The sequence below is a fragment of the Balaenoptera musculus genome, chromosome 1 (genome assembly GCF_009873245.2).
Source record: "Balaenoptera musculus isolate JJ_BM4_2016_0621 chromosome 1, mBalMus1.pri.v3, whole genome shotgun sequence".
Classification (NCBI taxonomy): Eukaryota; Metazoa; Chordata; class Mammalia; order Artiodactyla; family Balaenopteridae; genus Balaenoptera; species Balaenoptera musculus.
Window position 1 is genome coordinate 64,508,048 of NC_045785.1, and position 13,190 is coordinate 64,521,237.

General features: G+C 35.1%; 1 protein-coding gene across 4 annotated transcripts in view; it reads left to right on the forward strand.

The window, feature by feature from the left end:
• The window catches only part of LOC118900046 (serine/threonine-protein kinase TNNI3K), a 288,316-nt gene that overhangs the window by 74,908 nt on the left and 200,218 nt on the right, over positions 1–13,190 (forward strand). For all 4 annotated transcript variants that reach the window (XM_036862208.1, XM_036862214.1, XM_036862222.1 and 1 more), the window contains 2 exons: positions 7,456–7,554; positions 11,319–11,457. In XM_036862208.1, coding sequence (XP_036718103.1) covers positions 7,456–7,554; positions 11,319–11,457 — 238 coding nt within the window. The remainder of the gene's footprint in view (positions 1–7,455; positions 7,555–11,318; positions 11,458–13,190) is intronic.

Consider the following 13,190-nt stretch of genomic DNA (forward strand, 5'->3'; position numbering starts at 1 on the left):
CCTTGGCCTCATGGCTTCTCATCACTCTTCATCCACCAGCTTTTCTATTTATGTTATCATAATTTCCTGAGAAGCTATGGATTTATATAATCAATGGAATTCTTTTATTATATGTATATAAGTTGATATACCTTTAAGCTGTATTTTCTACAGCTTAAGAATATGGAGTTTCCCTTTAATTTCTTTGATAATATTATCTTGTGGAATCATTTTCTGAGTAATTTTCAGACCAAATTTAATTTTAACCTGAGATAATAAGAGAAAGATCACATGAGAACCTCATTTCTGTGACAGCCTGAAGAAACTATTTTCCAATAAGTTTTTGTACTCAAATATTTAATTAGAGCTATGTCAGGTTAAAAAAAAAAAGTCATTACAAAAATAGTCAGTGTTTTAAGTGAAAACCTCTATAACTATATGATAGAGTTCTCACTGAACATTTGTAATGGGTGTCAAGAAGTCAGTATATATACATAAAATTTAAAATTCTACAGAAAATAGAGCATAAAGTCAAAAGAAGTGCTTATTAAATTAAAGCAATACTACCATCTAAAATGTTAAGTAATGTAAGCCTTGAATCCAGATGGATAAGCAATTGTTGGTATTTTTAACTGGTATAGCTTTTGGTAGTTGTTTGAAAACTCTAGAATTATGTTCACATCTTGATTGAGGGATTGACCCCAATTGAAACAGCTGTGGTGTTGGAAAAGATCACAATGAACTGCTAAGGGGAATTGGAAGAAACTAGTTATGACAAGTGATTAATCGGAGAGATAGAAACTATAGGTGACTTACTTCAGTCTGTACTCCAATAATGAGCTATAAAAATAAATAAATAAATATATAAATGTATAAATAAATAAATACCTAGACAGAAAAAAAAAAAGAAAAGAAACTATAGGTAATGTTCCTACTTTCTAAATTCATGAATTAGACACAATTTTATCCTCATGCTCATTTCCCCATATAGGCTTCCTCTTTTACAGTCATCATTTATTGATAACGTCCATCATCTCTCCCCATCCCCAGTATGCTGAGTCATGCGATTCTACCATCTTAATGTCTCTAACACCCATTCTCCATCTCTAGGCCACTACTTCTACATCAGATCATTTTTATCCTTATCTCTTTCTTTTCAACTTACTGCAAGACCCTGCTAACTGATCACTCTAGTTTTGCTCCTTCTTCAATCCATTTGCTAGACTATTACCAGAAGGATCTTTTGAAGATGCAAATTGGAATATATTTTGCTCCTGCTTGAAATCTCTTGGTGAAACCCCATATGGAAAAAATTTAGGAAAAATCTTAAACTTCTTGTCATTGTATATATAACTCTTCAAGATCCCTAACATACAACTTCTACTTAGAATAAGTTTTAACTTTATTTTTCAGTCATCTGCAAACAATTACAAAGTTAGGATCATTTTTATTGATATACTGGCTATATAGGTATCCTTGAAAATCCTTGAAGAGCAACATCAATCAAGAGCTATATCCTGTACAGGACTATCTGAGATGGCAAGGAATTGCTAGCTGGCCCCAAATAAAAGCACACATAAGAAGAAAAACAGTGGACTTCCCTGGTGGCTCAGTGATTAAGAATCTGCCTGCCAATTCAAGGGACACGGGTTTGAGCCCTGGTCTGAGAAGATCCCACGTGCCGTGGAGCAACAAAGCCCACGTGCCACAACTACTGAGCCTGCACTCTAGAGTCCGCAAGCCACAACTACTGAGCTCATGTGCCACAACTACTGAAGCCCATGCACCTAGAGCCCATGCTCTGCAACAAGAGAAGCAACCGCAATGAGAAGCCCACGCACTGCAACGAAGAGTAGCCCCTGCTCGCTGCAACTAGAGAAAGCCCGTGTACAGCAATGAAGACCCAATGCAGACAAAAATTAATTAATTAATTAATTTTTTTTTAAGTTAAAAAATAAAACAGTATGGGGTAGTATGGTGCTTTGGACTCCTATAGATCTGAGTTTAAACTTTGGTGCTTTTCCTTAAAACTGTGTAATTCTTAACCTTATTTTTCCTAGTTTTAAAATGGGGCTGTTAGTAACAATTCCATGAGATTGTTGTGAGCATTAAATGAGATATTCTCATTTAGCTCATAGATATTCTCAAAGCACACATTCTAATGCTTCATTCACATTAACAAAAATCAAAGGGCAAGTGATAAAGATGAGATCAATGCAGGGGACAGTATAAACCCAGAGTAAAAGTAATTGGGAAATAGAGGGGAAATATATAACCAGACTATGAGTTGCCAAATAAGGTAGACCCGGTATTGGAGGAAGTCTGGGAAAAACACATGCAACTGGAGAGAGAAGAGTGTGTGTGTGTGTGTGTGTATGTGTTTATGTCTGCGTGTGTTGTAGAAATAGTAGCAGTAGTAGTAGTAGTGATAGAATCAACTAGAGAATGTATAAGGCAAGATAGCTAATAACTACCACATATTGAATACTTATTCTTAGCTTACCAAGAATATGTCCTAAATTCTTTCCATGTATTAACTTAATTAATACAAGAGAATTAAAGCAGACAAAGGAAATCAGGAGAAAACATAAGTTTTAGTGAGGAAAAAGCAACACTTAAGAAACACTTAAGAGATGAACAGAGAGTCACCTCTATAGAGGAGCAATAAGAAGTTGGCAGAGAGGTAGGGACCAAACTCAAAGATCGTTATGTCAGTCAATCCAAGGGAGGATCAGATCTTAAGGAGAAGACAAATAGTAACAAATGCTGGAGAAGTATTAAAATAAGGAAAAGAGCCAAGAGTGCCCATTGGAATTGACAATTAGTAGGCCTCTGACATCATGTTCCAGAGAAATTTCCCTGAAGCAGTGAGGTCTGAAGTCAGATTGTAGGTGGGCTGAGGAGTGAATAGGAGGTGAGGATATGTGAACGAAAGGTATAGACTACTCTCAAAAGAAATTGAAAATTTTAGGAGAGAAGGCAATGATTCTATGGGACACAATTGGAACTGGTTATTGAAAGTTAGAACTGGAAATAATTGAAAAATTTCAAATCTAAATCCACTTGCATGTTAATATCTTTGGGATCATTTTGAATTCCTGAGACATAAACTTTAGAAAACATTTTCCTCTAAAGCTTTTCTAATACAGATTTTCTACTAAATGGAAATGGATATTAACCCAGAAGAGCTTCACGGTTCTGCTCTCTATAAGTCTCAGTAATAAAGGTTAGATAAAGATATACAGAAAACTGTAGCTTTAAACAAACTATAAATCCTAAGGAAAACATCAGTGTAAGTTTGAATTTGAGGAAGACTCCAAAGAAGTCATAGGAAATGAGATATCACTTAAAGCCCAGGAAAATTTAATTTCAAAGTGAAGATATTTATTGAAGGTCTACTTGGTAGTATAAGACACTATATTTAATTTTGGCAATTTCAAATCTGATTGATTGCCTTTTTATCCCATGTAGAATTTACCTTATTCTACTTTCTCTTCAATGAGACATTTAGTTCCTATTGTTATGGTCATTTTTTTCTTCTTCATCGCTGTCATTGATTGATTGAAGGAGAGCCAAATGGGGCCAAGTCAATGAGTTAAAGTCATACTGTAGGAGAAACATTCAACAAACAAGAACAATGAGGACCTTTGTTCTTGTAGGCATTACTTTTTAAATCTCTGGAATTTTAAATCATGGGGTCTGACTATTTTAGTTAGAAGGATTAAACTCCAGTGCCTCAGGTGAAAAATCTTTTTAACCTGGAGTCACACCTTCTTATACTTCATTGAGACAAGCTTAGAACATGAAAAAATAGTTTTAAAAAATTGATATTGTTATAATAATCGTTTACCCTCAGTGATAATTAATGAAAGAGAAAGAAATGCTTAATACAGTAAAGGATTTGTGGAAGGTTCTCAGAGAACCTGGGAACTGAGCTTGGCCTTGAGACTGGGTATGTTATAGGCAGAGAAAGAGAACAGAGGTTTTCTAGGAAGAAAGAGCAGAATGTTTGAATAAGTGTTTAAATTACAACCTGGAAATTGTAGAGACTCTACTTGGATCTTTTGAGGAGTCAACTGGCAAATAAAATTATCTTTAAAGGGTAATGTATACAGTAATTCCCTTCTATCAAAACAAAGGGTTCTGATCCATTTTTTTGTGCTCGTAAAACAACCACTTAATGATAGGCATTTGTGGTGCTTATTCCTTCCATGAGTAAAGGATACCAAGTTACTAGCCCAAGTTACTAGCCCCTTGGTTCTTTAATAATAATAATACTGATATATATGTCAGTTATACAAATCTAAGTATGATAAAATTCATTTCTTTAAAGAGTTTAAAGATTATTAAGATATCCTTTCTGTGATCAGACTTGTTTCAAGTATACAGTTTCACCAGTAGTTTTGTTAATGTTTTGGGGGAAAAAAATCAAAACTATGTATTTTCTCAAAAATTTTTAATACAACAGAATTTTATGCCCTGAAAAAATCTTAATGAGACAATGTATGTAAAACTCCAGTCGCAGTTCCTGGCATGGAGCAGGCACTTGGGATTTGCTAAAGGTTAATTCAAAATAAATGATCAATAAATATTTGTTGAATTGAATTCTTTAAAATTTCTATCATATAATTGGGTCCTAATTGTTAATGTTTAACTTCCCTTCTGACTGATGGTAGATATATATTCCTATTTTTTTTTAACTAGAAACAGTCCAATTCAACAATTACTCGGATGCCTATTCTACGCTTAGTATAGTGGTGAATAAAAGAGATTCAGTTTGTGACTTCATGGGACTTCATGTAGTGGAAAAAAGGTGAAGTTGACCTACCAGCTCTTTCAGGTTCTGGAGTAGGGGAAGCATGGTTAAAATGATTTGATAGATATATGTTCCAGCCTAAACATTAATATGAGTGCATTTGTCTTAACCACATGACAGGCATATTTGTTATCACAATACATTATATCCCCATAAGATTGCTTGGAGATACACTCCCTATCATGACTCGAAAACTAAGAATCAATAAATGCATTCAACTTATATAAATAACCTGTGAAATTATTCAGTTAATTCCAGTGTACATTGCTCTCAATAGTTAAATATTTCCTTGAACTTTAAAACAAACTAAATAAAGCCTATAGTTCATTAATGACTCTGTGGTTTCATTAAAACTTACATTTTGAAAGTTTCTTAGAAGGCCAACACTTCATAATTAATGACTGTTCAGCCAAAAGATTGACCTTTTGAATGACTGGATAAGTGCAAACTTAGGAGGAAAAAAAAATTGCTTTGGACTATTTATTCAAGCCTAAAAGCCATTATCTTTTAGAATGAAAGTAACTTCCAGAACTATGCCTAAGAAATTGGCTCTATATTTTAACATTTGAGAATCCTTTTTACAATAAAAATTCATGCTGTCTACTTTCTTTTATGCTATATTTAAAATAAGAGAATTTGTAAAAAGCTTCATTTACCTTGATCGTTTGTGACCTCCTTTAAAGGTTCCCAAGATTGAACTCACAGGCATGTGAAGTCTAAGATACCAGACATTTGATATAAATGGCTCCAGCATTCTTTCCAAGCTGAATCTACAAAGCTTCTATGGGCAGAAAGCTTCCTCTTATCTGAGATTGAGTCAGTTAGTTCATTTACTTAAAGGTTAGTGTTAATGAGATCAAGGTCACAGGAAGGGCCTGATGGAAAGAAACTTCGAAGTCAAACAGACCTAAATTTGAATTCCAGTTCTGCTTCTTACTAGTTGTATGACCTCAAATAGGTTACAAAGCCTCCTTGAGGCTCAATTTCTTCACCTTTAGAATGGGAGAGTAGAACATATCTTTCTATGTTTTGGAGTGAAACAGAGGCACTCCAGTTAACATTTATGCACTTAATTCAGGGTCTGATACATAATGTGCCCTCAATAAATGTTAATTGTAGCTTTAATTTTTTATTAGAAAAACAACTCACCATACACATTGTGTATTCTGCTGATCATTAGTCAGCAATATCCAAATATTAGCAAAAAGCATTGTTCTTGGAATGTATAGAAGACTATACACCTGCTTATTATATTTTTGGACCCACCAGAAATTTCAGCTGTTCCAACAAGAATTCCTTATCTCTTTGTATGACAGTTACAATCAGTTCTAATGCTATCCCAGTGATTGAATAAATTGTAAGATAATCATGTAAAATAACATCATTTTAGTTCATATATGCTCAATAAATGTTGTGTTGACACATGAACAAATGGATGATTGAATGAATGAACTATTTAATACTCTGGAGCACTTGGAAACAAAGCTTGAGGTGAGAGACTAGAGATTCACTTCCCTGCTAACACTGACTTGCTCTATGACTTTGAGAAATTTCCTAATTCCTTTGATTCTTGATTTCTTCCTCTTTAAAACATACTGGTTTGTTATGTAATGTCCATGACTCCTTACCACTTCTGAAGGGCTCTGATTCAAACAGGCAAGGAAACTTGACTTAGGAGGCAGTTTGTTTCTAGGAACAGAAGAGGTGTGGGAGCATATGTTCCTTGAGCTCTTGGATCCCATCTTCATGTTCTCTCTTCTAAGTCTAACAGACTTTTGAAAATTTCCCCAGATGTGTATTATTTTACCAACTGAAGAATAGAGAGTGCATTAGGAAAATTCACAGTGAAAATGAACACATCTGGAGGAAATTATTTCAATCAGTTTTCTAGAGAAAAGAGTCTTAGAGATCAGCCTTTAGTAGAAGAAATCTAAAGGGTGAGCAGATTTGTTGGCAATCTGTGCCTTTCATTGGCCAATAGCTCCTGCTAGTTTTTTTCACTTTCATTCATTTATTCATTCATTCATTCAACAAATTCTTGTTGAATGATTACTATTTGCATGGCAACATGCTAGTGTAGGATTATAAAGATGAATTTGATATATACTTTGTCCTTAAAGAATTTTCTCTTTAATAAGGATAAGGCATGTATATAAATTTGTAAATGTTCTAAATGACGTGAAAAAAAGTTAAATAAGATTTAAAAGGAAGGAAGACTTAATTTTAGCAAGTCAGTTGGCAACAAAGGGAGGGAAAGTAAAGAAATCTTGGAGGAGATGGCATTTAGCTTGTGTTTAAACCTCTGTAGATTGGACAGAAGAGAACTTTTGACTGAGGAAATAATGTGAACAAAGACTCTGAGAAGTAGGAAATTGAGTGCAGTTTGATTGTACAATTGGGTTTATGAAAGGGAGTAATGGGAAATAACATTTAAAAGGATACCATCAGATTGAGAGGACCTTGAATGTGATAGTGAGGGGCTTGGTTTTTATTTTCTAGGCCAAAGCAAGCCATTGGAGATTGCAGAGAAGGGAAATGGAAGAAAATTGTGTTTTAGGATGGTGGCCCCCAAAGAAGAGTTGTACATATAATTGTAAAATGAATTTTGATGGGCAGATGCCACCAATGAATCTCCTAACCCAGCTCTCTTTCTTGTCCAGGCTGCTGATGTGCTACTGCAACATGGAGCTAACATCAACGTTCAAGATGCAGTTTTTTTCACTCCATTGCACATTGCAGCATACTATGGGCACGAACAGGTAAGTCAGTGGCATTTCCAAAGCCTGGGGCATCACTTAAGTGTTCCAGACTTTTCTTGAACTGTACTAGGTTCAAAGAAAGGATATTTAAGATACACTTTGAATTATTTTTGCCATCTTCTCACCAGTTCCCCCCTTGAAGAGCTTTTGTAGATCCATAGAAACATAGCAGCTACCAAGTTATACATTTTTACTGACTACTTTAGTACACGAGGGAGGCAGTAGAGTATATGGGTAAGTATGTGGCTATAGAAATCGGCCTGAATTTGAAAAATTACTAGCTTTATGACCATGTGTAGGTTGTATAATATCCCTGATCCTCAGTTTTTTGTCTATAAAATGAAAAAAATATTAATAGTACCTACCTCATAGGGTTGCTGTTATGATGAAATATTAATTTAAAGTGTTTGGCAAATGCTCAACAAATGTCACTGTGATGATACTGACACTGACAATAAAACAAATCATAAAGCCCATTCCAAAAGTTCTCTGAAAAAAGATAACTTTCAGAAATGGAGTCTCCTCTTTTCTAGTGACCTGGCATGTGGTAGGCTAAAAAATGTCTACCAAAATATGTTCACATGTCCACATTGTAATTTGTGTAACCTGTGAATGTTACCTTAAAAGGGACTTTGCAGATGTGACCAAGTTAAGGATCTTGAAATGGGGAGACTATCCTGGATTATCTGGGTAGACCTGATGTAATCACAAGGGTCCATATAATAGAGAGCAGAAAATCAGAGAGAGTAGTAGGAGATGTGACAATGGAAGCAGTACATTAAGGTGATACAAGAAGGGGCCACAAGCTAAGGAATGCAGGCAGCCTGTAGAAGCTGAAAAGTAAGGAAATGAAAGCCTCCAGAAGGAATGCAACCTGCCAACACCTTGATTTTGGCCTTCTGACCTCCAGAACTCTAAGAGAATAAAAATGTGTTTTTTTAATCCAATAATTTTGTGGTAATTTGCTACAGTGGCAATGGGAAACTAATATATGGAATAACCTAGATAAACTAAAAAACAATCACTAAATGTGCTTTAAATATATAGTTATGTATCAGAAACATTTATAAATTTTGATAACCTGTAATTAAGTAATAATATGTATAGAATGCTTTAAAGTTTACAATGTAGCATCATTAAACAAATAATTTCATTTGACCTTCATGACAACCTTATGAACTTAATAAGAGTTACCATGTGAGCAAACTCATACTATGGGGCAGGCACTGTGTTAAGACCTTTATGTGGATTTTTTTCTAATTTTGCCCCAACCCTAAAATCAGCTGTTATTTACCCCTTCTAATCAATGATACACATGGAGCTTTCTCAGGTCAGGTAGCATGCCAGAGTCATGCAGCTAATAAGTAGAAGAGCTGGAGTATGTATTCAGGTCTGTCTGATCCCAAAGCCCATCTTCATTCTGTTGTACCGAAGAGCCTCTTCTTATCCCTCTTCTATCAGTGAGAGAAATCATAAAGTCCAGGCCATTTAGTGAAGTAATGGAGCTAGAATTCAAGGCCTGGTGCTGTAATTCCACAGTCCGTTGATTTTCAACCTTAACATACTGAAAGAAAACTTTATATGCTCTTTTCAAACACTGTCTTTTAGCTATACTCAAGGAACTCAATAGAACCACATAAAAGAGAAATACAAATGTAATTAGATAATCAAACCTTAACTGTTCTTTTGACATTCTGTTTTTACTCTTCCTCATTTTATCTCTCTAGATCTGGTCTCAGTTATGCAGCAGAATTATACCTTTTTACCTTTGTACAGGTCATGCCATTGCACTGCCTGAGGATCCCAAGTTGAAAGTCAAACTCACTTGTGTCTCTGTGCTGTTCTAGTCATTGTGCCTTTATTTCTTCGCGGGCTGGCATGTGCCTGGACACTCTCAGACCTGCGAAGCGTGACCTCTAGCTAGGGAAGATTGCTCATTTCATTGATATGCTGCTCAGAGTACACTGGGGTGCCCTGGAGAGCTGGGCACTGAAAATGCCTCTGAAAGTACTGGGTCCAAAACTCAGGTGATGAAAAAACTTCATACTTTTCTGACTTCAGGCACAGACAGGATATACACAATGCCTGTTATTTGTAGAGTCATCCTTTTTGGCGATTAACCTCATGACCCAGCAGAAACATAAAGAGCTTCTATGCATGTTGTGTGGAGAGCTAAATTTGTTTACTTTCCCTGAATATATAGTCACAGTATTATAAAATTATGCTAAAATGTGGATGGCCCTTTTATGATAAGGGACTCACTTTCTATGTGCAAAGACAGCACATAAGTAATTTATGGAAGCTATTGTCATTTACTAAAATATGCTGACAGGAGAATGGCACTTTCCATATATAAATGTGCCTAATGTGCCATGTTCCTTGCCATTTGCTTATTTACTTATTTTAAGTGGAAGAGTAGATGTTTTTTACCAACAGCAATATTTCCTAGGTATATAATAATAGTGCTTAATAGACAATCGATTTCAAAGGTAGTTTAAATCTGTCCATTATAAAGTCACATAATCAGAATTTATGGAGCCTGTGTAAGTGGAAATATCTGCTTAGGAGTGCAAGGTTCTTGAGACTAAATGTCTACTGTTCAGATTTCTCTTGAATTAAGTATTGGTCTGCCCATTAGCCAAGAAATGGATAAAATACACGTGTTCCACATTGGTGCTACCACTTCTGCTATCATTTATTGAGTACCAGGCACTTTTCTAAGTACTCTATGTGTAATAACTTATTTAATTCTCACAACAACTCTATGAGGCATTCCCATTTTAGTAATGAAGAAACTGAATTTTCAAAAGGCCAAATAATTTATTCAAGGTGACATACCTACTAAGCAGAAGCCCAATTTCAGAACCTTTGTTCTTTACCTACTGCACGCAATAGGAAGTTTTCCCACATCCCACCCAGCTAATTTTTCGCCTAGAATTTCTATCGAATATATACCATATACTTGAGAGGCTTCTGCTCAAGATATATTTATTTGCTGCCACAAAATAGTTTTAGAGCTTGAATTCACTTTTATGCTGATGCCACAATGGTCAAGACTTTTGAGGAGTCCTCCCATAACTGTTATTTTAATGGCACGGGTGCATCCTAACTTATCTCTTGGGATCACTGTGATGAGTCCTAAAATTCACAGGAGAGGTAATGTCAATTTTAGAGAAATTATCTGGAAGGTTCCTAAGTGGAAATATAAATAATTTGAAGAAATCCCATAAATTACCTGAAACAACCCCTGGAAACTCTTGAGTTGTTTATTACTTCATCTCTCTCTGTCCTCTTGGATGTGAATCTCAGCTAATTTGGGAAGATGCTGTGGGCTAGTGTGGCTACCTCCTGTTTACTCACAAATCAAAAAAGGACCCAGAACCCCAGTAGCAAGATTACCATTGGTCACCTATGCATAGAACCTCTATGAAAATCAAGAATCAAGTAAGCACTGCTGGCTCTGGCCAGAAGGAGACTTTAGAAAAGATTGCTCAGAGAAGATTATGGGTGACTTGAGAGAAGATTATTTATGTATTGATACAATGAAGACCCAACCCTGAAATTGCTCCAGTTTTAGATTTCTTGCTAGGTGATATAATAATAAATTCCTTATTGTTTAAGCCAGTTGAGTTAGGATTTTCTGTTATTTTCAGGCAAAAATTATCCAAGAGAAAACCTAAATGATATGTCTCCTTCCATATTGCTGAAGGCATTGCATTACTGTTTGGCATTTGATACTAATTTCAAATGCATGAATCCTTTAGGTAACCCGCCTCCTTTTGAAATTTGGTGCTGATGTAAATGTAAGCGGTGAAGTCGGAGATAGGCCCCTCCACCTAGCATCTGCAAAAGGATTCTTTAATATTGCGAAACTCTTGGTGGAAGAAGGCAACAAAGCAGATGGTAAGATTATGTTTAGAAGAAGAAATTTGCTATCTTTTACTTTATGTATGCTTTTTACTTCTACTTTACTTATTTATTAGAGAATAATCTAAGTTGATTAATCTTGTACTCATGTACTAATTTGTTCCACAAGTCATAATTTATTATTTTTAATATATTAATTAAACCTATATGTTAATCCTTCTTTACATATTTTAGTTCAACTCTTAATGTATTAGGTGCTGCAGTAAAAGTAAGGGGTTTTCCTAAATTTTTCCTACTTTTTGTTATTCACTACTCTTTTTTTAATTGAGGTAAATTTTACATATAGCAAAATTCTCAAATCTTAACTGAATATTGACTTAAGTGAATATTTGCTTGTGGATACATCCATGTAAAAGCCACCCAGATCAAGATATAGACATATTTTCATCTGGAAAGTTGAAAATATTTCACCTGGAAAGTTCCTTTTTGCCCACTTCTTAGTAAATAGCTTTCACCACCAAAGGTAATCAATATTCTGGCTTCTATTGCTATAGGTTAGCTTTTTTTCTGTTCTTGAAGTTGATATAATTTTGTGACTGCTTTCTTATGATCAACAAGATGATTTTGACTTTTATCCATGTTGTTGCATGAATCATAATTTGCTCTTTTTTATTACCGAAAATTCTATGAATTTCCCACAATTTAACTGTTTATCCATGCTCCTTGTAATGGAAGGTTAAATGTTTCTAGTGTTTGACTTTTGTGAATATAGCTGCCAGAAACATTCAGTTCTTCTTGTGAATATCTGTGTTAATCTCTCTTCGTTCTGTGTGTGTGTGTGTGTGTGTGTGTGTGTGTGTGTGTGTATTTAGAGAGAGAGAGAATTACTGCATCAAAGGGCATGCACATGGTTAACTTTTTAGGAAATTTCAGACAACTCTCCAAAGTGTTTGCAGTATTTTTCACTCCCACAGCTATATATGAGAGTTCCAGTCGCTCCCCACATCCTCCCCGGTATTTGATACTACTGTTATTTTTAATGGAAATAGAGTTAGAATGTGATCAGGTTGGGGAAAAAAACCTTTAGAATGCACAGAAAGATTTTAGATGCATTTAGTAGAATAGAATTTCCTGCAACTTTTTAGTTTTTTAATTACAAAATGAATTTTGGAAAATTGAAAGTATTGAGAAAAAGCTTTCTTTCTCTTTTTTTCCTGTTCCTCAAAAACTTAATTTTTTGACACAAATTCACTCATAGTTACATCTTGTCTTTAAATTCTCTCAGGCATATCCAGCATTCTTCCACTGACCCCCAAGAGACCTAATTAAAAGCCCAGCTGTAAGAACTGCTGGCCTTTGCAGCAGAAATGATGCACATTTCCAAAAGCACAAGGTTGTCAGATCTATAGAACTGCCGTTTCCTTGGTCCAAAATTGAGATTGATATTCAGTTAATAAAGCTAATCAATGTTTTCATTACTCTAAGGAAAACACAAAGGCCAGAGACAACTGTAGCAAGAAGCTAGGGCAATTTCATTTCCATGTTGGAAACAGGGCCATTTTATTTGGTAACAACGTAGTTTGTATCATTTTCTGAGCCAGTGTGTAATAACTCAGGAATATTTTCTGTAGCATTATCATAAACAACTTGTGTTGTCAGGATGCAAGGAATGCTGTTGTCTGGACCTTGTTTAAGCAGTCTCTTTGATTCTGTTGGTTTAGGATAGGCAGACGTACACCAATGTGAATCACTGAACACATAATTGTTTT